Source organism: Globicephala melas, chromosome 15, assembly GCF_963455315.2.
Source record: "Globicephala melas chromosome 15, mGloMel1.2, whole genome shotgun sequence".
Classification (NCBI taxonomy): Eukaryota; Metazoa; Chordata; class Mammalia; order Artiodactyla; family Delphinidae; genus Globicephala; species Globicephala melas.
In genome coordinates, this window is record NC_083328.1 from 36,581,606 (window position 1) to 36,608,709 (window position 27,104).

The 27,104-nt window shown below is 40.1% G+C and overlaps 1 protein-coding gene across 4 annotated transcripts in view; it reads left to right on the top strand.

The window, feature by feature from the left end:
* Nucleotides 1-294: 294 nt before the first annotated feature.
* Nucleotides 295-27,104, top strand: part of MEIOB (meiosis specific with OB-fold) — a 29,565-nt gene continuing 2,755 nt past the window's right edge. For 2 of the 4 annotated variants that reach the window (XM_060285629.1, XM_030851777.2), the window contains exons 1-13: nucleotides 295-467; nucleotides 4,624-4,700; nucleotides 6,998-7,055; nucleotides 11,119-11,250; nucleotides 13,213-13,285; nucleotides 15,458-15,653; nucleotides 17,791-17,891; nucleotides 18,791-18,843; nucleotides 18,931-19,026; nucleotides 21,763-21,864; nucleotides 23,343-23,496; nucleotides 25,469-25,652; nucleotides 26,365-26,451. In XM_060285629.1, the coding sequence (XP_060141612.1) occupies nucleotides 4,632-4,700; nucleotides 6,998-7,055; nucleotides 11,119-11,250; nucleotides 13,213-13,285; nucleotides 15,458-15,653; nucleotides 17,791-17,891; nucleotides 18,791-18,843; nucleotides 18,931-19,026; nucleotides 21,763-21,864; nucleotides 23,343-23,496; nucleotides 25,469-25,652; nucleotides 26,365-26,451 (1,305 nt within the window). In that variant the 5' untranslated portion in view covers nucleotides 295-467; nucleotides 4,624-4,631. Of the gene's footprint in view, nucleotides 468-4,623; nucleotides 4,701-6,997; nucleotides 7,056-8,456; nucleotides 8,618-11,118; nucleotides 11,251-13,212; nucleotides 13,303-15,457; nucleotides 15,654-17,790; nucleotides 17,892-18,790; nucleotides 18,844-18,930; nucleotides 19,027-21,762; nucleotides 21,865-23,342; nucleotides 23,497-25,468; nucleotides 25,653-26,364; nucleotides 26,452-27,104 lie in introns of those variants that run through there. The other 2 variants (XM_070043774.1, XM_070043773.1) reach the window with 2 other exon arrangements.

The following is a 27,104-nucleotide window of genomic DNA, read 5'->3' on the forward strand; positions in this document are numbered from 1 at the left end:
GGCAGGGTCGAGGGCGGAGTCAGGACGCAGGGGCGGGGCGGGATAGGAGTTAGAACTCTGGGGGTGTCAGGGCGTGTGTGGAATCGGAGTTCGGGGGCGGGGCGGGGGTGGGGTCGGAGCTGGGGGGTCGGAGCAGAGCCCGGGCGTGGGTGGAGTCGGAGCTCGTGGGGCGGGGAGGGCGGATTCGGGGCGGATTCGGGGGCGAAGTCTGAGGTCGGCGGAGTCGGGGCAGAGTCGGCGTGGGTGGAGTCGGCTCTCGGGACGGGCGGGGCCAGCGCGAGGCGGGGCGGGGCCTGCGCTAACGGTCGCGCGGCATTCCTCGCGCGACCGTAGTCGAGCTGTTGGGTTGTGGGCCGAACGCGCTGTGGAGAAGCGGCCGGGTGGGGCCTGTGTGTGGCGGACCGCTGTCCAGGTGCGAGGAGCGGCTAAGCGAGCGCTCCCGGGAGAAGCCGGCGCGGACGCCTGAGGTGAAGCCCGGTGGCGGCGGGCGGCGGGTCCCGCGCGGCTGTGGGCGGCGGATGGCTGGCTCTCGTCCGCTCCTGAGGGCGGATCTCAGGGCTGCGGCGTCCGCGGTGGGAGCGGCCTCCCCTCCCAGCTGCCCGCGCACTTGGCGGGTGGTGACGAAGGCGAGGCCTGCGCCGAGCCCCCGGCCCCGAGTCCTGGCCGGCCCTCGGGCCACCCCCGTCTCCCCGCGCGGTGGAAGCCGGCGGGTTAGGGTTCGTAGAACACGCCCGGATGCGAAGCGGGCAGGTGACCTCGGCTTCTAGTCCAAACACGCGGGGACACAGTCACGTAGAAACACGCAGAACACCTTAGAGTGTGGACGTCCGCGTAGAGCGCGGCGAGTGCAGACGCGGGGGTGTAATTATGCGAGATATATACCCACGTCCTGCAGTGACTCAAAAATGAGTTCCCTCCAGAGACTGGCTTACGTTAGGGTTCGCGCTTGGTGTTGGACATTCTGTGGGTTTGACAGATGCCTAAGGACACACAGGGTTACAGGATCCTTCAGAGCAGTTTCACTGCCTCGGAAACTCCCTACCCACGACTCACCCCTCCCTCCCGCAACTTTAGGTGGTGTGCTGTCTCTACAGTTTTGCCTTTTCCGGAATGTCATAGAGTTGGAATCTTCAGAATACATTTTAAAACAGAGTGAATAGGGAGAAGAGTCGCATTTCACCTCAGGGTTTCAAAGGGACCGCTTTCAATCCCTGTTTGCCAAGCGCTGGACTTATCATCTATAAGGTGCAAAAGTGTGAGGAGGGCGTGAAATGATAAACTTTGGGAAATGGTATTTGAATGCAAGTCATGCATGTTTCCTCTTTCTTTCCTCCCTCCCTTCCTTCCTCCCTTCCTTCCTCCCTCCCTTCCTTCCTTCATTCATTCCTTCCTTTCTTTTTCTCTCCTTCCTTCCTTCCTCCCTCCCTCTTTCTTTCTCTCTCTTTCTCTTCTTCTTTTTTTCAAAACAGCTTTTAGTTAGAAAATTTGAAACTACCTTGAAAGGTTATTAACAAGCGTTCTTCTAGAATTTCAAAATACAGGGAGTGCCCTGGTGGGTGGTCTAGTGGTTAGGACTTGGCCCTTTCACTGCCGTGGCCTGGTTCATTCCCTGGTTGGGGAACTAAAATCCCACAAGCCACACGATGGGGCCGGGAAAAAAAAAAAAAAACTTAAAAAAAGTGCAAAACTTGCTGAGTTCCCATTGAAGCAGTAAGAGGAGTAAAATCTACTTTTTTGAAATGGATTTATAAAGATAATTGAGCGACTGTTCCCCTCTGTGAGAGGTGACCAATTTTGTCAAAGTTTGTTAGAAAATCTTTGGTTTGTGATGAAAGTTTGGGGGGATTTCCATGTATAGAAATAACCACATAAAGAGGACTTCTCTGTAGTAGCCCCAGCACAGAGTAAAATAGCAAATTATAGGACCATCATTGCTGAGCTGTTTGAAAGCTCTATTTATCTAGAATAGCAGGATATAAACTGTACTTGTTTCTATAATTTAAATGCTGGATATAAATGTAAAATTAGCTGTTAACTAAAATTCTATTTATCCAAAAAGTTAATTATAGCAATAATTTCACATTACAGCCTATCATCATAGACCCCACTCTGTGATGAGGGAGAAAGACAGCACACAAGCAACAATTATGAATTAGGAATGCTAAGAGAGGGAATAGAGGCTGGGGGATACTTGAAGGAGGGTAGTAGGAAAGTCTTCTCCTTGAGATCCAAAGAATGCTGAAGATCCTGTCTTGGGAAGATGTGAGGGTGGGATTGGAGAGGAGGCTCAAGGAAGAGGAAACTGTGTATACCAAGGCCCCAGGTCTGCTCACTCTGGCCTGCTCAGAATTTGAGACAATGGCATCAAAATCAGAAAGTTGGTGGGGTTTGCCCTGAGGGTCTGACTGACAGCCTCAGCTGACCTGTGGGTCAGACACCTTCTCAGAGCCAGCAGCTAGCAATGCCTCTTCCTTGTCTGGGTCCAGAGTCCCCTTCTCTTTTTCCAGAGCCACAACGAGAGTAAGGACCAAGCAGTGCAGCTTTGTCCTCTGGAGGAAGGCTGTAGCAAGTAGGGGCATGAGGGGCTTGGGCCCTACCATGCCCTCATGAAACCTAAAGCAAGGGACCAGGAAGGCCCTGGGAGGAATTGGCCAGGTCAGGCTGGGCTCCGGTCCAGGCGGGAGGTTGCCCTTCAAAAGTAGGAGGAGGGCACAGAACACAGGGAAGGGAATTTGGGAGACCTGGGCTGGGAGGCTGTCAGAGATGGTCATGGTGTATCTAGTCTGTGGTATAGGGTCAGCCTCATAGTAGACACGCCACAACTATTACCTGTTACATTGCCATCATGTTACCTTAACCAGACTAGGTTCACCACCACCTCTTCTTTCCTTTTACCCTTATCAAGTATCTGAGTCAGTGGCCTTGAGGCCACTAGTCCCACATCTGGCCCTCTGTTTTCGTTGCTGCTCTCTGAGCCATCCCCCATCCTGATTCAGGGCCTGATACATATCAGACACTCAACCGACGCATGTTGAATGAATAAACTATGTATAAAAACCAGGTAATTGCAGTACTCTAGATGAGGAATGACTGAGCCTTGGGCTGAGGAGATGGCATCGGAGATGGAGAAAAGGAGACATTTAAAATATATTTGGAAAGTAGAAGGGACAGTAGTTGCTGTTGAATCGTATAATCTCTGTATCACCATATTGAGCTCTTTATTTCATGGTAATTTTGTATTTCTCAAAATGTCCGTGTAGAGAAGCAAGTTGTCATTTTTTTGGTAGACAGACACTAAGGTATATCACCATATATTTTGAATAATAGTAGAAAGTGAAGGAACTTCAAAGAGTTCATGTGATATTACTTGTAAGTCAATAACCACCAAGAGATATTAAGGGGTAAAAATTTGGAGAACTCAATATGTAGATGGATAGTGTTTTTACACAAAATCTGGCTACTGAATAGTTCTTCCTCTCTAACCTCAAGTGTGTAGCACTTGACAGGCTCTCAATAAATGTTTGTTGAGTGGATGGATGAATGAATGAATCCATCAGGGTTTGTCAAGAATTTCAGAGACTGAAATTGCATAGTAAGCCAGATCAGACTAGGCCGAAGAATAAGTAGGACCTTAAAGCTGCTTAATTCCCCATTGTTTATTCTGGCTTGAATGCAGAAGCTGCTACATTGGATAAGAATGAAAAGCAGTGTTCTCATCTGTCAAGAGCCTGTGAACATCTAGGCACCTTACGTACATTATTTTGAATTCTCACAACAACCCTGTAGGGTAGATGTTATCCATATTTTGTGGATGAAGAAATTAAAGCTCAGTAATTCAAAACATTTGACTACAAACTAGTGGCGCTGGAATTCATAATCATATTTGACTAACTCCACAGTCTTCCTGAAACATATTATGCGACATGTCCTGAAAGTGCAGCCTGTAGCTGAGGGCATTCACTGTTAAAGAGGCCACGTAATATGAAGTGAAATGGAGTAAATCTGCTAGTTTGGTGTAGCTGACAGTTGTTATTACACTAAAACCTTTTCTAGTGATGATATTGAGGGACAAGCCACCATTTCATTTATTTATTGAGTGCTTTTTACGTGCAAGGTAGCATTGAAATGCACATACAAAAAATTTGTAAGATCCTACCTCTGCCCTGATGGAGCTTACTTACCATCCAGAGGTGAGGATAAAGTACTACCCTTACACAGTGTAACTAAATGCATGATTCAAGGTGGTTACAATAGAGTTTTGCTATGTTTTTTTAAAGTAGGCTTTATGGTAATATTTAAATCTGCAAATGTCCCATTGAATCATTTCTCATCTGAAACTAAATTTGCAGGGGGCTCAAATATTGCTGAATTATTTTTTTGAAAAGTGAAAGTTAAAAATTTAAACCTAACTCTATCATTCAAAACTTTAAGTGGACATTTTGAAACATGCTTTTTACAGGTTGAATCTAACTTGCATTTCATTGTTGTAACATAAAGTTTTCCCAAAGAATGAGTAGAATATCCAGTACTTTCCTAATAAATTCTTTTTTCAGTCTTGGAATTTTTCAAGGTTTATTTCAGTTGTTTAATTTATGCATCTAAGTTATATTTTCTAATATGCAGATAAAAGAATGGCTAACTCCATGGCATCAAAGAACTTTACTGCACTTTCAGACCTGCATCCAAATATGGCTAATCTGGTAGGTTTCAGCGGTGGTAGTGGTTCATTTGATCTCTGTTGAAACTTTAGGTGGTAATATTACATTATGTCAACATTATTGATTCGTTTCAACACGTGCTTGTATAATTGACAAGTATACAGATACTGCATTAGTGATTGTTAGATATTAAACACTCCTAAACTTCTTTGTATTTATGCCAGCTAAATGAAAATTAGTCTTTCTTTTGTCTACGGATTAGGAGATTGTAGATATGACTAGCGATTGTTAAAAATTATCAAAAGTTTACTTGTATTATATTTTATTTTATTTATTTATTTTGGGCTGCATTGGGTCTTCTTTGCTGCACGGGCTTTCTCTACTTGCTGTGAGCTGGGGCTACTCTTTGTTGTGGTGCGTGGGCTTCTCATTGTGGTGACTTCTGTTGTTGCAGAGCACGGGCTCTAGGTACACGGGCTTCAGAAGTTGTAGCTCGCAGGCTCTAGAGCGCAGGCTCAGTAGTTGCAGTGCATGGGCTTAGTTGCTCTGCGGCATGTGGGATCTTCCCAGACCAGGGATCAAACCTGTGTCCACTGCACTGGCAGGCAGATTCTTAACCACTGCGCCACCAGGGAAGTCCTTGTACTATATTTTAATTAAATATTTAATGAGTACTCAAATTTAGCATTATAAAATTAAAACATTGTCGTTCAGCAGTATCTATTCTCTAGTCAAATTGCCCAGGTTATATACTGAAATACTTGCTATTATGCTGCTTTTATGACATAAAGGTACACAAAAGATATATTTCTGAAATCATTATGTGAAAATTCATTTTGGGGGAAGGGATTGTGGGGGAATCAGTCATGTCAAGTATGCCTAGATTGTTATTTATTTAAAAGAAATCTAGGTGGAATCATCTTATAAGGTGAAGAATTCATTGTAAAGCAATTATCATACTGCCTTACTTTTCCTACCCCCAGCAGTCTGCTGTTTACATTTAGAATTTGCAAATCAGATTTCTTAAAATGGGATAAATTTACATATAACTTCAATAATTTGCAATTTAAACTTTATTAATGTTAAAAATAATTATTGATGTTACAGTTTTTCTTGAAAGGTAAACTATTTGCTAATTGCCTCTTCAGTTAGAAAATTTTACTCAATATTTCCATTAGTTGTTTTCCCAACAAAATTCAGTGAGATCTGCATGCATATGGAATTTAAAGAAATAATAGTAATATGTCTAAATGTAATAAGACTAGCTAATAGCTCAGCTAGGATGTGGTAGTCTTAAAAGCTTGAATGTATTTTATTTATATTTTTTTCAGATTTATTTTGGCTGCGTTGGGTCTTTGTTTCTGTGCGCGGGCTTTCTCTAGCTGCAGCAAGTGGGGGTTACTCTTCATTGCAGTGCGTGGGCTTCTCACCGTGGTGGCTTCTCTTTGTTGCGGAGCACGGGCTCTAGGCATGCAGGCTTCAGGAGTTGTGGCACGCGGGCTCTAGAGCACAGGCTCACTTTGTTGTGGTGCATGGCTTAGTTGCTCCCTGGCGTGTGGGAACTTTCCAGACCAGGGCTCAAACCTGTGTCCCCTGCATTGGCAGGCGGATTCTTAACCACTGCACCACCAGGGAAGTCCTTGAATGTATTTTAAATGTAACAGATTATTGCAAGGTTAAAATCAGTTGCTAGAATTAGTGATATAAATTCATCCTTTCAGAAAAAGGTAGTTATTTTTATTTCTTAAAACATTTAAAAAATACTTAATTTTTCTTTGTTAGTCACTGAAGAGAACTTTAAAATTTTTAAAGATGTTAATATCTTTAAGGTTTAAGATCTAGGACTTCAGAGCTTAGATTTATTAGCAGCAATATGCAAGTTTTGTTACAATCTAATTTATGTTACTCTCATCATGTTTGCATTAAGAAGCTAAGCAATTTTATGTGGATTGTTAGAAAACCCTATATAAAAGAAAGCTTTGAAGACCATGGCAAATTAAATTGCAGTATACATGTGCTTTGAATGAATTCAGTAAGGACTGATAGCATAGGCCAGTTACTGTGCTCCACCTAATGATTGAAAATAAAGTAGAAACATACTAAGTATTAAATGATTATATTTGTAATATCAGTTAACTGTCTTATTACTTTGTACTACTCCTTGTGGAGCTGAACATTTATGAAGTTGTTTTAGATGTTTGTCTGGAATAAATACATTTAAATGGTTCCTAGTTAAAAATGTTTGTTAGAGCCAGTAAAATACAACAAGTCCATGAAATTAAATTTACCATCTCCATCTGTGTTTAATATTTGTCTTCTATAACCTTTTTGTTTTTCAGAAAATAATCGGCATAGTTATTGGAAAAACAGATGTCAAAGGCTTTCCAGACAGAAAAAGCTGAGTTCTGTTTAACTCTTTGCTTCATTTTTCATCAACTGTGGCTTATGACTACAGCAAAATATATTTAAGTGATTAAATTTCTCATGCCTGTTTAACTCCCTAAGAGCAACAGCCATGTTCCCTATTGCATGGTAAAGTACTTGATTTAAGGCCACATGTGTGGCCTTAAATCATTCTTAATGATTTTATTTGATATCTCTAAAACACAATTTAAAAAGCTGTGTATACAGTACTAAAATAGCTAAATTGGTCAACTCATTAATGTGTATCAACGAGTACTTATTGAGCACCTCCACTGTGTAAAACCTGGTGGAAAGGTAAAAGAGAGAGACGTTGTATGTAGTCTCATCATCCTCAGTTATCAAAGTGTCTGAAAGGATGGACGTGGAGCTAGTTTGACTGGGCTCAGCACGAGTCATCTGAGATCTATTCTATGTACAGCTGTGAAATCGGGGTAAATAAAGCTGGGATGAGAATTAAATGAGCTCATACATGGAAGGGTGTGTAAGGCACAGTAAGAACTCCATGTTAACTATCAATATCAGCCTAAGAGATACAAGTACACAGGTAAATCTTCATAGAAGACAGAAAGTGATAAGGAGGAAGGTTTTCCAGCAGGGATATGTCCTGACAGTGTTGAGCGAGAGAAGTATGGCAGCAGTATCTATGTATTTACTCAAAGAACCAGACAATTCAGTGGAAAAAAATCATCTTTCACATGTGGAAAATACAGTTAAGTTTGGCTTTAGTGGTTCTTCTTGAGTTGCTTGAACTGTGCAAGAATTTTAGGACTATGGAAACACAATCCGAGACTAAAATTGGATTTTTAAAATCAACTGACTCTCAAACTTTTGTAGTTTACATGCAGAGATAAACTATAGAATGCCAAAAGTAGCAATTCACTATTATTAGCTTTTGAAGTGTCAATGCTTTTTATTAAAAGGTACAGTATAAGTCCTTCTAAACAGCCTGAGGGAATCCGAGCTCTAGTCAGCCAGCCAGTAATTTTGACAGAAGAAGACAATTAATTGTGGCTGTGTTAATTGACTTATGGTGTAGTGATAGGTACCTTTATTTTCATTTTATTTTTTATAATATTCTGTTGTTATTTTTGAGGTAAATAACAAAGATGTCATCTCCCACCCATACTCGTTTGTCTTCTCTTTACTGCATCATAATTAATTAGATCAGAATTACCACTTGAATAGTTTGAGAAATCCTGCATCTCTGTTTTCTAAGCTGTAAAAGGAATGACTTGAAATATATGAATTAGAAAAGGTCAATATTTATATATTTGCTTAAATTACAGCAATGAAATAAAATTTTCACCTATTAGACGGTGAGAGTAGGGTACCATTTCTGTAGTGTTTGACTATTTTTTATAATTGTCTGTACAGTATTCCTTTTTTGGAGAAGATATGCTTACTGACTTTAAAAAACATTACACATATCAATATATTGTCATAAAAAATTCAAGCAGTGCAGAAGGTCATAGAGTCAAAAAGAGAAATTCTTCATTTAACCCTCAACTTTTCCCATCCCAGCCCCCACCCCAAAGGTAAGCACTAATCACAGTTCAATAGATATCTATAATGTGCATTTGTATGTTAGGTTGTATTACTTTTTAAAAACTTTTAAAATTGAAGTATAGTTGATATATAGTATTATAGAACTTACAGGTATACAGTATAGTGATTTACAATTTTAAAGGTTATATTTCATTGTAGTTATTATAAAATACTTGCTGTATTCCACGTGTTGTATAGTATATCTTTGTAGCTTATTTTGTACCTAGAAGTTTGTACCTCTTAATCCCCTACCCCTATATTGCCCCTCTCTCCTTCCCCCCTTCCCCCCTTCCCCCCTTCCCTCCTTCCCTCCTTCCCTCCTTCCGTCTCCCCACTGGTAACCACTATCTGTGATTCTGCTTTTTTGTTATATTCACTAGTTTGTTGTATTTTTTAGATTCCACATATAAATGATATCATACAGTATTTGTCTTTTGTCTGACTTATTTGACTTAGCATAATGCCCTCCAAGTCTATCCATGCTGCTGCAAATGGTAACATTTCATTGTTTTATATAGCTGAGTAAAAATTTCATTGTGCATATATATATGTGTGTGTGTGTGTATATATATATATATGTATGTATATATATATATATATATCTCACAACTTCTTTATTCATCTGGTGATGGACACTTAGGTTGCTTTCATGTCTTGGCGATTGTAAATAATGCTGCTATGAACATTGGGGTGCATGTATCTTTTCAAATTAGTGTTTTTGTTTTTTTCAGATATATTCTCAGAAGTGGAATCGCTGGGTCATATGGTAGTTCTATTTTTAGTTTTTTGAGATGCGTCCATACTGATTCGCACAGTGGCTGCACCAATTTACATTCCCACCAACAGTGTACAAGGTTCCCTTTTTACATTCTCGCCAGCGTTTGTTATTTGTGTTCTTTTTTTTTTTTTTTTTTTGCGGTACGTGGGCCTCTCACTGTTGTGGCCTCTCCCGTTGCGGAGCACAGGCTCTGGACGCGCAGGCTCAGCGGCCATGGCTCACGGGCTAAGCCACTCCGCGGCATGTGGGATCTTCCCGGACCGGGGCTCGAACCCGTGTCCCCTGCATCGGCAGGCGGACTCTCAACCACTGCGCCACCAGGGAAGCCCATTTGTGTTCTTTTTGACGATAGCCATTCTGACAGGTGTGAGGTGATAGCTCATTGTTGTTTTGATTTGTATTTCCCTGATAATTAGTGATATTGAACATCTTTTCATGTGCCTGTTGGCCATCTGCATTTCCTCTTTGGAAGAATGTCTATTCAGTTCTTCTACCTAGTTTTTAAATTGGGTTGTTAGTTTTTTTGATGTTGAGTTGTATGAGCTGTTGATGTATGTTGGATATTAACCCCTTATTGTTGATATCATTTGCAAATATTTTCTCCCATTCAGTAGTTTGTCTTTTCATTTTGTTGATGGTTTCCTTTGCTGTGCAAAAGCGTTTAGGTTTAATTAGGTTCCATTTGTTTATTTTTGCTTTTATTGCCTTTGTTTTAGGAATGGATCCAATAAAATATTGACACAATTTATGTGAAAGAGTGTTCTGCCTATGTTTTCCTCTAGGAGTTTTATGGTATCTGGTCTTACATTTAGGTCTTTAATCCATTTTTAGTTTATTTTGTATATGGTATTAGAGAATGTTCTAACTTCATTCTTTTACGTGTAGCTGTCCAGTTTTCCCAGCACCACTTATTGAAGAGACTGTCTTTTCTCCATTGTAGATTCTTGCCTCCTTTGTTGTAGATTAATTGACCATAAGTGTGCGGGTTTATTTCTGGGCGCTCTATCCTGTTGCATTGATCTGTGTGTCTGTTTTTGTGCCAGTACCATGCTGTTTTGTATTACTTTTTTTTTTTTTTTTTTTTCTGCGGTACGCGGGCCTCTCACTGTTGTGGCCTCTCCTGTTGTGGAGCACAGGCTCCGGACGCGCAGGCTCAGCAGCCATGGCTCACGGGCCCAGCCGCTCTGCGGCATGTGGGATCTTCCCGGATCGGGGCACGAACCAGTGTTCCCTGCATCGGCAGGCTGACTCTCAACCACTGCGCCACCAGGGAAGCCCTGTATTACTTTTTAAATTAGCAAAACAATAAAGAAATTTTATTTTGGAAAAAAAGTACTTGCTGACCCCTAGTGGTATCTTTTAGCAGCACACGTTTATTTGTTTTGAAATAATTTAGATCTGAATTATGACTTAGGTTAAAACAACAGTAAGAGAGAAATGGAGACTCTAAGCTAATATCAGGATGGTTCAAGCCTACATGTCATTTCCCTCCAAATATACAGATAACTGGGGAAAGGAAACATAGGGGTAACAGTGAGGTGAGTTATCTACCTTGGCAGCTTTGAATTCATAAAAGCATAACTTATATAATTTATATCTGAAATAATATTTTACACCATGTGTTTGAGTGTTTTTAGCATCAAATAATCATATTTGTTCAAAGTTAAAATAAAAATTTTCATTTGAAAAATAAAAGCATTGGTTTTTCCTTAGATATTGGATCAGAAAGGTACACTTTCAGTTTCACCATTCGTGATTCAACAACCCATTTTGTAAATGCAACATCGTGGGGCAAGGAAGATTACATCAGATCACTTTCTGACAGCTTTCGTGTTGGGGAGTGTGGTAAGTTGGCATTGATTCTTAAACTGTTTCTCTTACAGTATTATTCCCATGATATGTTTGTGATAACTACACTGAGGGACTCAAAATGAAATGAGACACAATTCTTATTCTCAAGAACCTTACCAGAAAAAAGTCAAGTGTTAAGAGTATAACACAAGGCATTCAGCATTTAATTGAAACATACAAACATGATAATCACATATTTTTACTAAGTAGCTCTATGATCTTTGGTTTATTTCTATTTCACTTTGCATCAGTCCCTCTTGTGGCTCTAATCATTTATCTTCCTGTAAAATTATAATAGGGATGCTAAATAGATTTTGATAAAAGATATTTGAAATTTTAATGGATTTTAAGAAACCTTCAGCCTAAAATACCAAATCTTTCATATCATCTACCCACCCCAATAGCCCTCTATGGTACAGTGTAGTATATTGAAAAGAACAAGACTTTGAGAACAGGTAGATCTGAATTCAATTCCAAGTACCAACTTTTATTACATTGTGGCTTTGAGAAAATTTCTTAATCTTGTTGGGTCTCCACTATGAATTAATACCCTATAGATGCTTGTGAATGTTAAATGAGATAGTGTGCCTGTTATAAAGTGTAGAACTTAGTCACTCAATAGATGACAGCTCTAGCCTCATACAAGAAACAAGAAAGCATGTATACCAGTTCTCTTTCATGGTAGAAAAAAGAAGGGAAAGGGTAACACGGACAATTAAACTACTCCTCTCCAACCCTGCAGTATCAAGCAGCCTAGTACCCATACTAGTTACTCAGCACCCAATCATATTATTAACTTTCAGGATTACATATAGTATCTCTCTAACTGAATAATAAGGTAGTTGAACATATGAACTATGAAGGCAGAAAACTTTGCAAACTTTGCAAAAACTTTACAGGCCCTTAGAAGCAGCCTGTAAGGATAGCATTGGGGGGAAGGTGAGCAAAGAGGCAGGTTCAGCAGGAGCCCAGTCTCATCCTGACCCAGATGGGAGCTCTGGAGCATGAATGGCACCTCGAAGTGGTACCACCCTAAAGAAAGAGGCCTGGGCTTTTGTACCCTGTATTTACAAGTTATTGGCTGAAGTCCACACCCTACTCCTCCTACAAGCAAAACATTTCTTGGATGAATTTCTTGGATGAATGCCAGAACATTAGTTACCTAGAGCTAAAGATATATTTCGGTATTAACCTACGTTCCATGTTGATGGCTGTTGTGAGGATGAATGAGATAAGGGATTTTAAAGGTGTAAATCTGATGATGCTTATAAAAGTAAATAAGATTTTGGTGTGGTAGAATGAAAAGATTACAGATTTTTAAATTAGAATTACAAATAGAATTAGAACAGTTCTAATTCCAACTCTACTACTTTCTAGATATAATACCTCAAGAAGGTTATTTAACCTCTGTGAACTTCAATTTCTTCATTTGGAAAAAGGGATAATAATGAGGGATGGTTGTGTGAGGAATTAGCAAAATAGAGCACATAAAACTCTAACATAGACCATAGGAAATGAAAACCCTAAAATGTTAAGTCATAAAGCTGATAAGTTGTGGGGCTCAAATCAGGACCCAGATTTTGCATTGCTCTTTCTAACTACCACTATTATTTTTGAGGACAGCTGTGAATTGGGTGAAGATCAATTTATTTTATAGAAGGGCATGTTGTAACCAAATCAAATGTTCACTGTAACTATTCAATAAAGTAATATTAATGTGGATCATATGTTGGGATTTAAACACAAAATATAAGAAATGTCATCTGAGATCAAATTGATTGGTCATACCCCAGGATTCTGTTGCTCACAGTGCCACAAGAAAATGATTATGAAGGATACATAACACCAACTCAAAATTAGAAATAACATTGTAATGTTCATTGTTATGTACACTCATTTTTTAAACTTATCCTGTTACTTTTTTGTAATAGCATCATATTTTCCCCTCTGTTTTAGTGATAATTGAAAATCCCCTGATCCAAAGAAAGGAATTAGAAAGAGAAGAAAAGTTCAGCCCTGCAACTCCTAGGTAAATCTAGCACAGAGGTCAGAATGATTATTACTTTATGTCAGAATGATTATTACTAATAAGTTTATGCCAGAATGATTATTACTAATAAGTTTTTGCATGTCAGATTAACAGAGAGCTTATTAAAGGTGTATACTTCAGTTTGAAAATTAGGAGTTTAATTCTGCTTCATAATATTTATCTTTGATTATGAAATAATTTACTTTGACATAGGATCACATAAAAAATGGCTTTGTTTTTAGTGCTTTGATTCTCATTCTTAGATTACAAAAATCTGACTCTAGTCACATTAAAGCTGAACAGTGAAAAGGTAAATCATGGAAGTCATATATCCATTTTTTCATCTCAATTTATAACTCTCTTCACATGCCTTACTATCTTAGTTCAGGTTACCTGGAAGTAGAGCCCAGAGGAGGATTTTTGTGCAGATGATTTGTTGAGGGAGAGCCCTTAGAAGCAGCCTGTAAGGATAGCACTGGGGGGAAGGTGAGCAAAGAGGCAGGTTCAGCAGGAGCCCAGTCTCATCCTGACCCAGATGGGAGCTCTGGAGCATGAGTGGCACCTCAAAGTGGTACCACCCTAAAGAAAGAGGCCTGGGCTTTTGTACCCTGTATTTACAAGTTATTGGTTGAAGTCCACCCCCTATTCCTGCAGAGGAGGGAAGGCTTAAAGGTATTTCTGGCTGAGGGCAAATCTCGAGAGAGAAGGGAGTAGCTGGTAAAGAGCTCTGGGTGGGCACAAAAGTCTCTACTACACGTGCACCTGCACCCATTTTTCTGACCTCATCTTATAGGTCTCATTTCTCTGCAGCCACATGAAGAGTCCTCCACTTTATGAACATCCTGGGCTCATTCTGCACTAACAGCCTTGCATGTTCACTTCCCTCTGCAAAGAACAATCTTATTTGCTCTTCTCATTGAAGTGTCAGCTTAAATGTCACCTCCTTAGATCTTCCCCCACCTACTCTGTCTGTAGTAGCCCTTCCAGTCTGCATTACTAGGACTTCGTCCTGTACACAGTGTATGTGTACCATCATAACCCTGATCACAATCTGGGATTATTTGATTAATTGTTCTTATCTGTCTCCCTCTCACGCATGTAAACTCCGTGAGATCATAAGTCTTGTGTGTCTTCCTCACCACTGTACCCCCTGTGCCTAGACTAAGGTCTGGCACATAATAGGCTCTCAGTAAGTGTTTATGGAATGAACACATGAATGGAGGGAGGGAAGAGCATCCTTGGCAGAGGGAACAAACATGAAACCTCCTGGCCTTTTCCAGAACAGTTAATAGTAGTTTAAACCTTATGAAACTGTTGATGTTTGACTACGTTCTTCTCTAAAGTGGTAGTTTCATAGCCTAGGAATATGATGTGGCTGGAATATAGGCAGGGGAACAGCAGGAGGAGAAGCTCGAGAGAGAAGCAGAGACACTTCACAGACAGCTTTGCTTGTTGTACCAACTTCATGCTTTGGTGATGGCTAGCCCAGAAGATCTTTGGAGATGGGAAATATATTCATATTCGTGGTTTAGGAAGATCACTTTGGCTACCTGAGGACAGACAGTAGGGGAACAAAGCTTAGGAGACAAGCAGTAGTTTGGGTGAGAAGTGATGAGGGAAACACCTAAAGCAGTAGCAGGGGGAGGGGGAGCGGGGGAGGCTCTGGATTAGAGGACTAGAAAGATGCTCCATGGAGGACACTTGGAAGTTGATTGGCTGGAAGGGGAAGAGCACCTCAATTGTGTAAATATTGTGCATCTGTTCCTACAGAGCACCACAGAGGTAAGGGAAGCACATAGGCAGGGCAGTCAGTGTCATAGAGGTGGAAATCCCCCCCCCACACACACAATGTTTTAGAGTGCTTTTACACCCCTTTTTTTTTTTACAGAGAAAGAAACTGGAACTCAGTATTGTGCAAGATCAGACTATTAGTGTGCTTAAAACTCAGACACAGTTGGTCTTTAAAACATTTTCTTAATGAAAATACATTTTAGACAAAAAATATTTTACAAAGCTTTTCAATGTTTCTAAGAGTGAAAAGTATAAATCTTCTTAATATAATTTTTAAAATATAGTTTAAGTTACAACCAAAGTTTAACTGTGAACTTTGAAGTATTTTTCTATTAGAAAATCATTTGATATTAACTCTTGGTGTGTGTTTTTACAATTTAGCGATTATAAACTATTGCTCAGTGAGAATCACTCAATGGTAAAAGTTTGTTCCAGTTATGAAGTGGATGCCAAGCTACTTTCTTTGATATACTTACCTGTTAAAGAGTCTTGTGATTATTATTCATTGGGTGACATTGTTGCAAACGGACACAGTCTTGATGGGAGAATTATTAATGTCCTTGCAGCTGTGAGGTTGGTAAGTTAAAACCCCAACAAAGCCAAGTTCAATTTGGTGGGGGGAGTTCTATCATTTTATTTGTGTTTGGAAAGTAATAATCAACTGGAGTAAAATTTCCTCTGTATCTTGATGCATCCTCCATTGAATTTAGAAAATAACACTTCTCATTAAAGGGAAAGCAGCATTTTACCTGTGAATGAGTAGCAAAATAAAATTGTATTTGAATGTTAAATGCAGTACACAGTCATAAATGATCCGCTAACTATATGAGAGCTTTTCATACTTGAGTTAAACAAAAGGCACAGATAGAAAGGGTAAATTCATTGACTTTAAGATCTCCAGGAAGTTCTTTGAAGGGGCCTAAGTTGAATAAATCAAGGAATCAATTCAGTGCGTGTTCTCAGAGCTGTCCTGAGTTGGGGGAGAGAGCGAGAAACCCACGGTGCTGCAGTAGGGGCCCTGTGAGCTAATGCATAGCATCAGGTGCTGAAAACCAGGGCAGAACGACACTCCATGGGGTGCCGGGGAATGTCTCACCATCCTTTGCTTCCACATCTCCCTCTTACCCAATTATTGCAGCAAGTTTTGAACTCCATTGGACAGACTAGAATCACTTGGCAGGGAGCAAATTTTCACAAAATAAAGTACATAAATAAAGGGGCAAGAAGAATTTCTCAATATACAGAATGATGATAATCAGAAGACAAAAAAATGGGAAATAGATTTAGGTACTTATAGTTAATGTTGTAAGTAATTGCTAATTGCATTTCCATATTAAATGACTGAGTGTCGACTATCCCCGTGACAGGCCAACAGAGGCCTGCCTGCGTTGTTCCCCAGCCCAGCCCAGCCCAGCCCAGCACAGTGCCTGCCACACAGTGAACACTCAGTATCATTCAGGATGGAGGAATAAACACCCGATATGACAGTCATGAAAAATGGGAAAAATTCATTTCTGGGCAACTTAGGTTCAATCTTACTTAAAGGCAGGATATGATCTCTCAATTTCCCTGAAATTCCATATAATGCCATTATATCACAATGTAGTAAGGATTTTCTAAAACTCAGTATGAATATAAAACCTACAACAGCTTTTTCCATGTCCCCCTTCCTGCCTCCACCCCTTGAGTCTGGTACCACCTTTCATAGGATTATATTATTTCTTTTATTTTCATGCCTTTTTTCTCCCATTTTGCTTCCATCCCTCTTATATTTCCTTATCTTTACGTTTTTATTTAACCTGTTTTCTTCCTTCTCGCCTCTACTTAGGTCTCTTCACTTTAAAACTCCTTTTCATACAGTTTTCTTGCATGCTGTGATATGGTAGGCCTCTCTCATACTCTGGCTGTCCTTTCCTCTGACTTTCTTTCTAGATGCTCTCTTCTGCAGGCAGCTGTGACTCTTTCTTCAGCTCCTTCCTAAGGAGCTCAGCCCTGACAATAGATGCATGGGGGACAGTGGCATAGGGGGCAGCTGACTGTCCATGCTTGGGCCATTGCTGTGTGACCATCAGAGGTGCTGCTGTTCCATTGAGAACTCCCTGAGGGCACAGAAGGGCCCCTGAGTTCACCTCCACGTCCATGATCCTCTTACACCACAGTGTGGACTGAATCAGACGGTATATCAAAGCACATTCCCATGTATCCCTCATTCGATTCTCACCAGCTTGTCCCTAGGAAGGCAGCAAAGGGGGTATCAATATCCATACCTGGGCTAGCAAGACGAGGACACTGAGGCCCAGAGAGATGAATTCATCCAATCACATTAACTCCGTGCCAGGCCCTCTGCTAAGCCATGGGGATACACAGATATTGAAAATGTACTTTCTACCCTCACTGAGTCCACATAGATGCCACCCAGGGACTTGTCATGGAGCATTTGTTCTGACATGGTGAAAAGATCCCACAGTCTTGACTTAAAGCACACATATCTGTATCTCTCTTCAATCAAAGTGTGTGACTTACAACTTAAATACACCTGGTTCAGAGATAAAAGATGCTGTTAAATCATCAAATATATATTAGTGATTCTAGCTATTTTGATATTTCTAATTTGTTGTTTAAAAGGTAAACATTTGAGTATTTCCATCAACAAATATTTAAGTACCTCTACAACTGTAGGTGAAGAAAAATAATGATTTTCTTCAATTTCTAAGGTTGGAGAGCCAAAATACTTTACAACTTCAGACCAAAGAAAAGGCCAGAGGTGTGAAGTTAAACTCTATGATGAGACAGAGCCTTCTTTTGCAATGATATGGTAACTTCCCACATCTGTTCCAAACTGTGAAATCTGTGCTATTATCACCAAGTCAGACATTTTAATTTCATCAGGAGATGATGGATTTCATATCAGGAGAGGAGTAATGATATAGAAATGATATTTAAAAAATAAACCTTTCTCTTGTATGTTGAGTCATTACAGTCTATGATTACCTTAAAATGAGATCTTTAGATGGCATGGGATTTCATAGATGAACTCTACTGTAACTTGTTTATTATTGTACTCTGTTTTGTAACAAATCGTCATTTACTAAGTCTCATTGATAAAGAACAAGCCAGACTTTCTGTGATTCCTTGGGTGGTACCCATGGAAAGATGGTAGAAAAGCAAGCATTGTCACAGGCTGGGTTCTATGGGGCTCCCAGTGTGTCAGATGTGGGGCAGGGCTACATCCTGAAGCATCACAGGGTATAACATGGTATTGTTTAGACTCCAGATGCCTGGGTACCAAAGAAAGCACTTAATTTGAAACAGGGCTTCAACCTATCAAGTCCCCCGAGCAGTTTATCCATGGTGGGGGCCCTCCCTTAATGGCAGGAAAGAGTGACTTTAAAATTTTTAAACTTGTAGTCACTCAGTTCTAACTAGCCTGGAGTGACCTGGGTAATAGGAAAAGAAGGAATTGAAGGAGCAGAAGTTGTTAGAGATGAAAGGTGCTGAAAGGAATGATTTTCATAGGTGTTAAATTTTCTGTGAAATAGGCAGTGTAGCCCTGCAAAATGCAGGAGAAGCCAAAATCCTTAACTGTGCCTTGGACCGTATGGGGGATTATTAACCTCATCCATTAAGACATCCTTTTTCTGGTAAATAATGTGGTCACTGCCAGTTTTTTTCTAATTTATTTGATTTTTATCACTTCTTTTTTAATACATGCAGTTGGGATAATGAATCTATTCTACTTGCACAGAGCTGGGTGCCACGAGAAACAGGTATAATACTTCAATGATTGCGTTCAATATTTGTCATTTTTTTATCCCCCTGTGTAATAATTTTAAAATGGCTTTTTTCCCAAACAGTAATATTTGCCTCAGATGTAAGAATAAGTTTTGACAAATTTCGGAACTCCATGACAGCAACTGTAATCTCAAAAACGATTATTACAACTAATCCAGGTAAAAAGCTATCTGAAATTTTTTATCCCTTTGGAAATGACTACATCATGTATTCTAATATTTGTGCAGTGTGTTTAAGAATGAAGCTTGAATTTCATTTGAATTAAAAGTGAAAAACTGCTTTATATGACTTTGAAAAACTTACAATGAGCTATATCTTTGATATCTTTACAAAAGAAATGTGAAAAACCAGACTCATTTTTTAAAAAAAAAATTTGTTTATTTATGTATTTATTTATTTTTGGCTGTGTTGGGTCTTCGTTTCTGTGTGAGGGTTTTCTCTAGTTGTGGCAAGCAGGGGCCACTCTTCATCGCGGTGCGCGAGCCTCTCACTGTCACGGCCTCTCTTGTTGCGGAGCACAGGCTCCAGATGCGCAGGCTCAGTAGTTGTGTCTCACGGGCCCAGTTGGATTTGTCTGGTGGAATAGGTTATCAAACTTGACAGTATTAATCGTATCAAAACCTCAAGACTGGGCTTCCCTGGTGGCGCAGTGGTTGGGGGTCCGCTTGCCGATGCAGGGGACACGGGTTCGTGCCCCGGTCCGGGAGGATCCCTCATGCCGCGGAGCGGCTCCGCCCGTGGGCCATGGCCGCTGGGCCTGCACGTCCGGAGCCTGTGCTCCGCAGCGGGAGAGGCCACAGCGGTGAGAGGCCCGCGTACCGCAAAAAAAGAAAAAAAAAACACCTCAAGACTAAGTTAATGAGACAGATTTGAAGGATGTTGTGCGTTTGGCTCTGAAAACAGGTTCAAAGGGGAAATGTCAAAGTGTTTTGAGCAATACTAACATCATTAGAATAAATGCCTTATTTCTCAAGGAGACAAATATAAAGGAGAATATGTATAACGGTGTGTGAATTTCAATATGCTTATTTAAATGAGTCTTATTTCTAATTTCCTGGGCTACACATGCCACGTAGAAGTTAAGAACCTCTAAATGGTTTGAGCTTTCATCCTAGCCAGCATGTCCAGGCTTCCTGCCCCGAGAGAGTTCATCAGATGGGGAAGGAAGAATTTGTCCCCCCACAGACAGTCTGGGATGACCCTGTTGTCCTTAGAGCTCTTGACAGCAGTGCCTACACCCCACCCTTCCTACCAACTTCTGTCCCAGGATGCTCATTAATTTACAGATATTTAGTGAATGCCTTTTATTTGACAACTACTGAGGTAACTTTAACACTTTCTGGAACAAGGAAGTACATGAGTGGATGGATGCTCAGATGGATGGAAGGATAGTCACTATAACTGAAGCACAGAAATGAAAAGGCAAAACCCCTGTCTGGGATTCCAGTCTAGTTCTGAGAAAGAACCAACAGTGATAAGACTTGTGGTACAACAGGACGAGGAGGAAGAAACCCTGACTCTGTCCAGGGGAGTCAGGGGGTCCAAGCATTGGCAGGACGGTTTGCAGAATGTTGGAGATGGTGAGGGAGGGCTGAAGACAAGCAGGTGTTAGAGGTTGGGGCTTGGAGTTGAAGGGTGTCAGAGTTAGAGAGCCCCTCTTCAAAATCAGATTCGTGCCTTCTGGCACATTATCTCACTATTCCTGAGGATACTCATGTCCCAACTTGAGGAGCAAGTTTTTTTTTTTTTTTTTTAAGTATTTTATTTATTTATTTGGCTGCTTCGGGTCTTCGTTGTGGCATGTGGGGTTTTTAGTTGCAGCACGCAGGCTTCTTTCTAGTTGTGGCACACAGCTCCAGAGCACACAAGCTCTCTAGTTGTGGCACACAGACTCTCTAATTGTGGTGCGCGGTCTCCAGAGCACACAGGCAGGCTTTTCTCCAGTTGTGTCGCGTGGGCTCTAGAGCACTCGGGCTCAGTAGTTGTGGTGCGCGGGCTTAGTTGCCCCATGGCATGTGGGATCTTAGTTCCCTGACCAGGGATCAAACCCACATCCCCTGCATTGGAAGGCAGATTCTTAACCACTGGACCACCAGGGAAGTCCCGAGGAGCAAGGTCTTTTTTTTTTTTTAATTATAAGAACCTTTTTAAAAATCTTTTTATTTATTTATTTATTTTTGGCTGCATTGGGCTTTCTGTAGTTGTGGCTAGCGGGGGGCTACTCTTCGTTGCGGTGCACAGGCTTCTCATTGTGGTGGCTTCTCTTCTTGTGGAGCATGGGCTCTAGCCACATGGGCTTTAGTAGCTGTGGCACGTGGGCTCAGTAGTTGTGGCTCACAGACTCCAGAGAGCAGGCTCAGTAGTTGTAGCACACGGTTTTAGTTGCTCCGCGGCATGTGGGATCTTCCCGGACCAGGGATCAAACCTGTGTCCCCTGCACTGGCAGGCAGATTCCTAACCACTGCGCCACCAGGCAAGTCTGGGGCAAGCTTTTTAAACAACCTTAAAAAATTTTTTTTCTGACTAGAAAATAAATACATATAAAATTCAAAAAATACATAAAAAGGAAGATCAGCTGTAAATTCACCATCTCATAAGAGATAATCATTTCTTTGATACATATTCTTCCAGATAATTTTGCTTATGTATCTTTTTTAAAATGAAAGGGAATTGTATGACAATGTTTTGTAAGCTGCTCTTTAAACTCATGATATCTGGTGTACATCTCTGTGTTAATGGAGCACCCCATCACATTGTCAGTGGCTTTGTAATATTGTGTTTGATTGTATTCTTATACGTCTTCACTTTTTACTGGTAAAAATAATTTTGGATCATTTACAGTGATTTAAAAAATAATCAGTTTGCTGTTTACTTATTATGCATTTTCAATTAAGATACACCAGAAGCTAACATCCTATTGAATTTTATAAGAGAAAATAAAGAAACGAATCTTCTGGATGATGAAATTGACAGTTATTTGAAAGAATCCACAAATTGTAAGTGACCTTTAAATATTATTTGAATTTTTAAAAGGCCAGAATTTGGGCCTGTAAAGTTACTTAGTAAAAGATATTGTATTCTTATTATGTAACTGCTACACTTCCACTTTTTATTTATTTATTTTTGGCTGTGTTGGGTCTTTGTTTCTGTGCGAGGGCTTTCTCCAGTTGCGGAGAGCGGGGGCCACTCTTCATCGCAGTGCGCGGGCCTCTTACTGTCGAGGCCTCTCCCGTTCCGGAGCACAGGCTCCAGACGCGCAGGCTCCAGACGCGCAGGCTCAGTAGTTGTGGCTCACGGGCTTAGTTGCTCCGCAGCATGTGGGATCTTCCCAGACCAGGGCTCAAACCCGTGTTCCCTGCATTGGCAGGCAGATTCTTAACCACTGTGCCACCCAGGGAAGCCCTATACTTCCACTTTTTAAAAGGTAGTTTAAAACTTTTGGAGGCCTATATAACCTTTTGCGAATCTGATGAGAGCTATGACCCTTTCCCCAGAAAAGTAGCTGTACCCACACATAGAATTTTGCATAAAATGTCATGTGTTCACAGACCCCAGACTGAAGCTTGACTTTAAAAGGGATGCTGGGACTTCCCTGGCAGGCCAGTGGTTAAGACTCCATGCTTCCAAAGCAGGGGACGTGAGTTCTATCTCTGGTTGGGGAGCTAAGATCCCACATGCCTCGTGGTGTGGCCAAAAAAAAAAAAAGGGATGTGGTTTGTTGCCGTCTGTGGCTTATGCTTAGACACTCAGGAGAATGGCGGAAAGCAGAGGGAAAACTTCAATCATTCCCTGAAGGCCCGTTCTTGTAACTTCATCCTAGGAGGTGAAATACTTCCTAATAATTCCTCTCGAGAGAGTAACAATTGAATTAAGCATGAAATAAGTTATGCTGCAAGTCACATTAACTTGTAAAAGAAGAACTTTGTTATGCTTTCCTGGGGGATATTTAACATGTTTCCTTTCTTTCTTTCTTTTTGTTTTTTTTGTTTTGTTTTGTTCTGTTTTGTTTTTCGGCTGCACGGCTTGGCTTTTGGGGAACTAAGCCACGTGGTGCAGCCAAAAATAAATAAATAAATAAATATAGTCTCTTCACCATTTAAAAAATTGAGTTGACTTGTCTTTTTCTTATTTATTTTTAAGAATCCTTTAGATATTCTGGATATGAACCCTTTATCTCCTTATAGATTGCTAGCATCTCCCACTCTATGGCTTGCCTTTTCATTCTTTTAATGGAATCTTCTGATGATCAGAAATTATTCATTTTAATAAAGACTAATTTCTCATTCTTTTCCTTTTTTGCTTTTATGTCCTTCTATATAATCAGTTTTAATATATCATATATAATAATTTTTCTGTTACATAACTTAAGCTACTACGTATTCTCATTTGAGCTTTGTAGCTTTTCTATTTGGATATAATCCTTTGGAGTTCTTAGAATATATTTAGAACTTCCATGACTTTTCTTTTTTTTTAGTAAATACAATAGTTGATGTCTATACAGTTGAACAATTAAAGGTAAAAGCTTTGAAGAATGAAGGAAAAGCTGATCCTATCTATGGAATTCTTTATGCTTACATTTCTACACTGAACATTGATGATGAAACTACAAAAGTAGTTCGAAATAGATGGTAAGCAACCAAATTACTTTTAGAAAGTTCATTCTTGTAAGAAATAAAAACAGTTATTGTTAATAAATTTTTTTTTTTTTTTTTTTGGTACATGGGCCTCTCACTGTTGTGGCATCTCCAGTTGCGGAGCACAAGCTCCAGACGCGCAGGCTCAGCGGCCATGGCTCACGGGTCCAGCCGCTCCGCGGCATATGGGATCGTCCCAGACCAGGGCACGAACCCGTGTCCCCTGCATCGGCAGGTGGACTCTCAACCACTGTGCCACCAGGGAAGCCCCCTTGTTAATAAATTTTAAACTCTATAAAAGTTAAGCTATTCTTTGACATAATAGTGGTTATGCATTTGAATAGTGGTTATGCATTATGCACAAGTGGTTATGCATTTGACAAACTATTCAGATTCAAAATTATAATTGCCTTTTAAAGCAAAATTTAATTTACTGTGTTTCAGCAACCCTAAAATAGAAAGATATAATAATGTCGAAACTTTTAGCTGGGATGAGAAACTATTGTTTTATGACAATTTGAAAATTATTTTGGTGACCACATCCTATAGCAATACAAGTAATAGCATTTTAATAAATTATTTCAACTGTATGAAGAATATGATTTCCAACCTCTCCTAGGTCAAAGTTAGTATCTACTTGCATAGAAAAGTAAACCCAAGTAGATTTAATAATCTTAGCCAAAAAATGCTTGGCAAGAAAATTCTAAAACGTTATTGTGAAAGCCTCCCTATGGATTTATAATTGACATTTTTATTGACATAGTTCTAGATTCACATGGCACTGTAAGAAATAATATATAAACTGTACACTTTGTGCAGTTTCCCCCAATGGTAACATTTTGCAAAACTATAGTATCACATCATAGATAGTAATGACATTAATTAAATCCACTGATCTTATTCAGATTTCCCCAGATTAATATGCATCGTGTGTATGTGAAATTTCATATAGTTTTATCATGTATGAAATGATAAACCACCACAATCAAGAAATTGACCTATGGATTTTTAAAACATTGTATGATTTGGTGTTAAAGTTGAAAAAAACTAATGTAGAGGCTGTTGTGTAAGGCAGGTGTTTATTTTTTGAAAAATATTTTTCAAAAATTAAAAAAAATGTTATTGTCTCCCTTATTTTTCCTACATCTTTAATATTGATATCTGAGGAAAAGTATCTAAAACTTAATTCAAAAGTTGATCTGTGGCTTACAAGAAACCAGTATCTTCAGATCATTCCCTCTGCTTGAGAAATTTGAATTAGTCTCTGCCTATTCAAATTGGCAAAGTAATGACTGCTTCAAAAATATAGAAGAGCATGGAATTACCCCTTAAAGAGAGGAGAATGTGTCACTAGCAGTGCTAGCAGCATTTAGAGTGTGAACCTCCCCAACCCTCAGGTTATTCTGTGGATGTACAGAGGACTTAGTACAGGACCAAATGAGCATTCATGGAACTCAGGCTTTCTAGGCACAAGACGGGATTCCTGCCCTCAAACTCTGAGCCAGGAGATAAACAAACATACCTGCAATAACATGGAATAGGATGTGATAGGGTGTAAGTTCGTGCTGAAGTGTAAGTTGTGCAGCTGTTCAGAGAAGGGAGGGTGTGGGGCTGGGGTGCAAGTGAGGAAGGCCCCAGTGGGGGAGTGATCCTGGGCAAGAACCCCAGCATGGGGGAAAGTAGGAGGCAGAACTGTGAGAAGACTGGATTGTCCCAGTTTCCGAAGCAGGAATACTGAAAATGAGGTTGACTGCATAGAAAGCATGTTGTATTGCTGTGCATTTTTCCTTGTTATTTTGTAGGTCTGTTTTGTACCCTGCTCAGCACTGAGCACTCTGTAATTACTTGCTCTGTAAATATTCCAGGTGCTGACTTAGGCTAAAAGTCTAAGTGATAATTCTTCTGCTAGAGATCAGATTTGTCACTTAGGGCCTTCACATTCTATCTTGTCTTTGTTTCTTTTCAGTTCAGGCTGTGGTTACATTGTAAATGAAGCATCCAGCACTTGTACAACTTGCAACAAAGATTCTTCAGAATTTAAATCAGTTTTTCGCAGCTTCCATATGCTAATTGATCTTACTGATCACACAGGTACCCTCCACTCCTGTAGTCTCACAGGAAGTGTTGCTGAGGAGACTTTGGGCTTCACGGTAAATAATAAAAAGGAAAATATGTTTAGAAATACTTCCAAATTGAATTCGCTTCCCCAAACATAGGTTATTTTGGTGAACATTTGATAGAAATTAATTCATTAATAAAGAGGTCTGGGAAAAATCAATCTTGACTTAAACACACATTGTTTTAATGAACAAATAATTACATATTGCATATTAAAATTCTAGCTAACATTAACTGTTAGGAATAACAAGAGACATCCTTGGTGACAGTGGAGAATAAACATGACATTTTATATAGTCAAATAACAATGGGCAAAACAACACCTTGGAGACACTGAGCAGGGTCCTCTGTGAGGAGGGTTTGGCAGTATTTCACCTACCCAGGTGTATAAGGTCAGCCATGAGCTCTTCCTCAGTCTGCCCCATAGCATAGCAGCAGAGATTAGCTTGTGTGCTTGATGTTAGGTTTGATGTTTTTTATTGTTAGAACCCGCTCATGAAGTTTACCATTAAGCCTCAGTGGTTTCCACTTTGTTAAGGGGGGCTTTCTGTGCCGAGCCACCTGGCTGGCTTCAGACATTCAGTTTAGAGCCTTTCTATCTAGCCTTATCTCCTCCGTCAAGAGAATTGACCTGTAATTACTATGGATAAATTCCATTTCCAGTGAGCAAATTTGTTTTACATTATTGTCAAGATGAGTTATCTATATATTCTTTGGAAATATTTGTTTAATTTTTTTATCCAGGTAAATGAGTTTCTTGCAATGACGGATGAACAGAAAACAGCATTAAAGTGGCAGTTTCTTTTGGAAAGAAGCAAAATCTATGTAAAGGTTAGTGCATTTTATAGTACTATATTATTCTTTTTTAAAACATATTTATTTATTTGGTTGCGCCAGGTTTTAGTTGTGGCAGGCAGGCTCCTTAGTTGTGGCCTGTGAACTCTTAGTTGTGGCATGCATGTGAGATCTAGTTCCCTGACCAGGGATTGAACCCGGGCCCCCTGCACTGGGAGTGCGGGCTCTTAACAACTGTGCCACCAGGGAAGTCCCAGTACTATGTTATTCTATATGTTCAAGCAATAAGAAAATCCTGGAGTATGATGTAATAAATTAGGGAATTTGTTATATTTTTAATAAACTTTTTTATTTTTATTTATTTTTGGCTGCATTGGGTCTTCGTTGCTGCGTGCAGGCTTTCTCTAGTTGCAGCGAGCGGGGGCTACTCTTTGTTGCGGTACACGGGCTTCTCATTGCAGTGGCTTCTCTTGTTGTAGAGCACGGGCTCTAGGTGCGCAGGCTTCAGTAGTTGTGGCGCATGGGCTTAGTTGCTCCGTGGCATGTGGGATCCTCCCAGACCAGGGCTTGAACCCGTGTCCCCTGCACTGGCAGGCAGATTCTTAACTACTGCGCCACCAGGGAAACCCAGGAATTTGTTATTTTTAATAATGCCCAGTTCCCAGATGTGCAGAAGGATTTGGCTACCA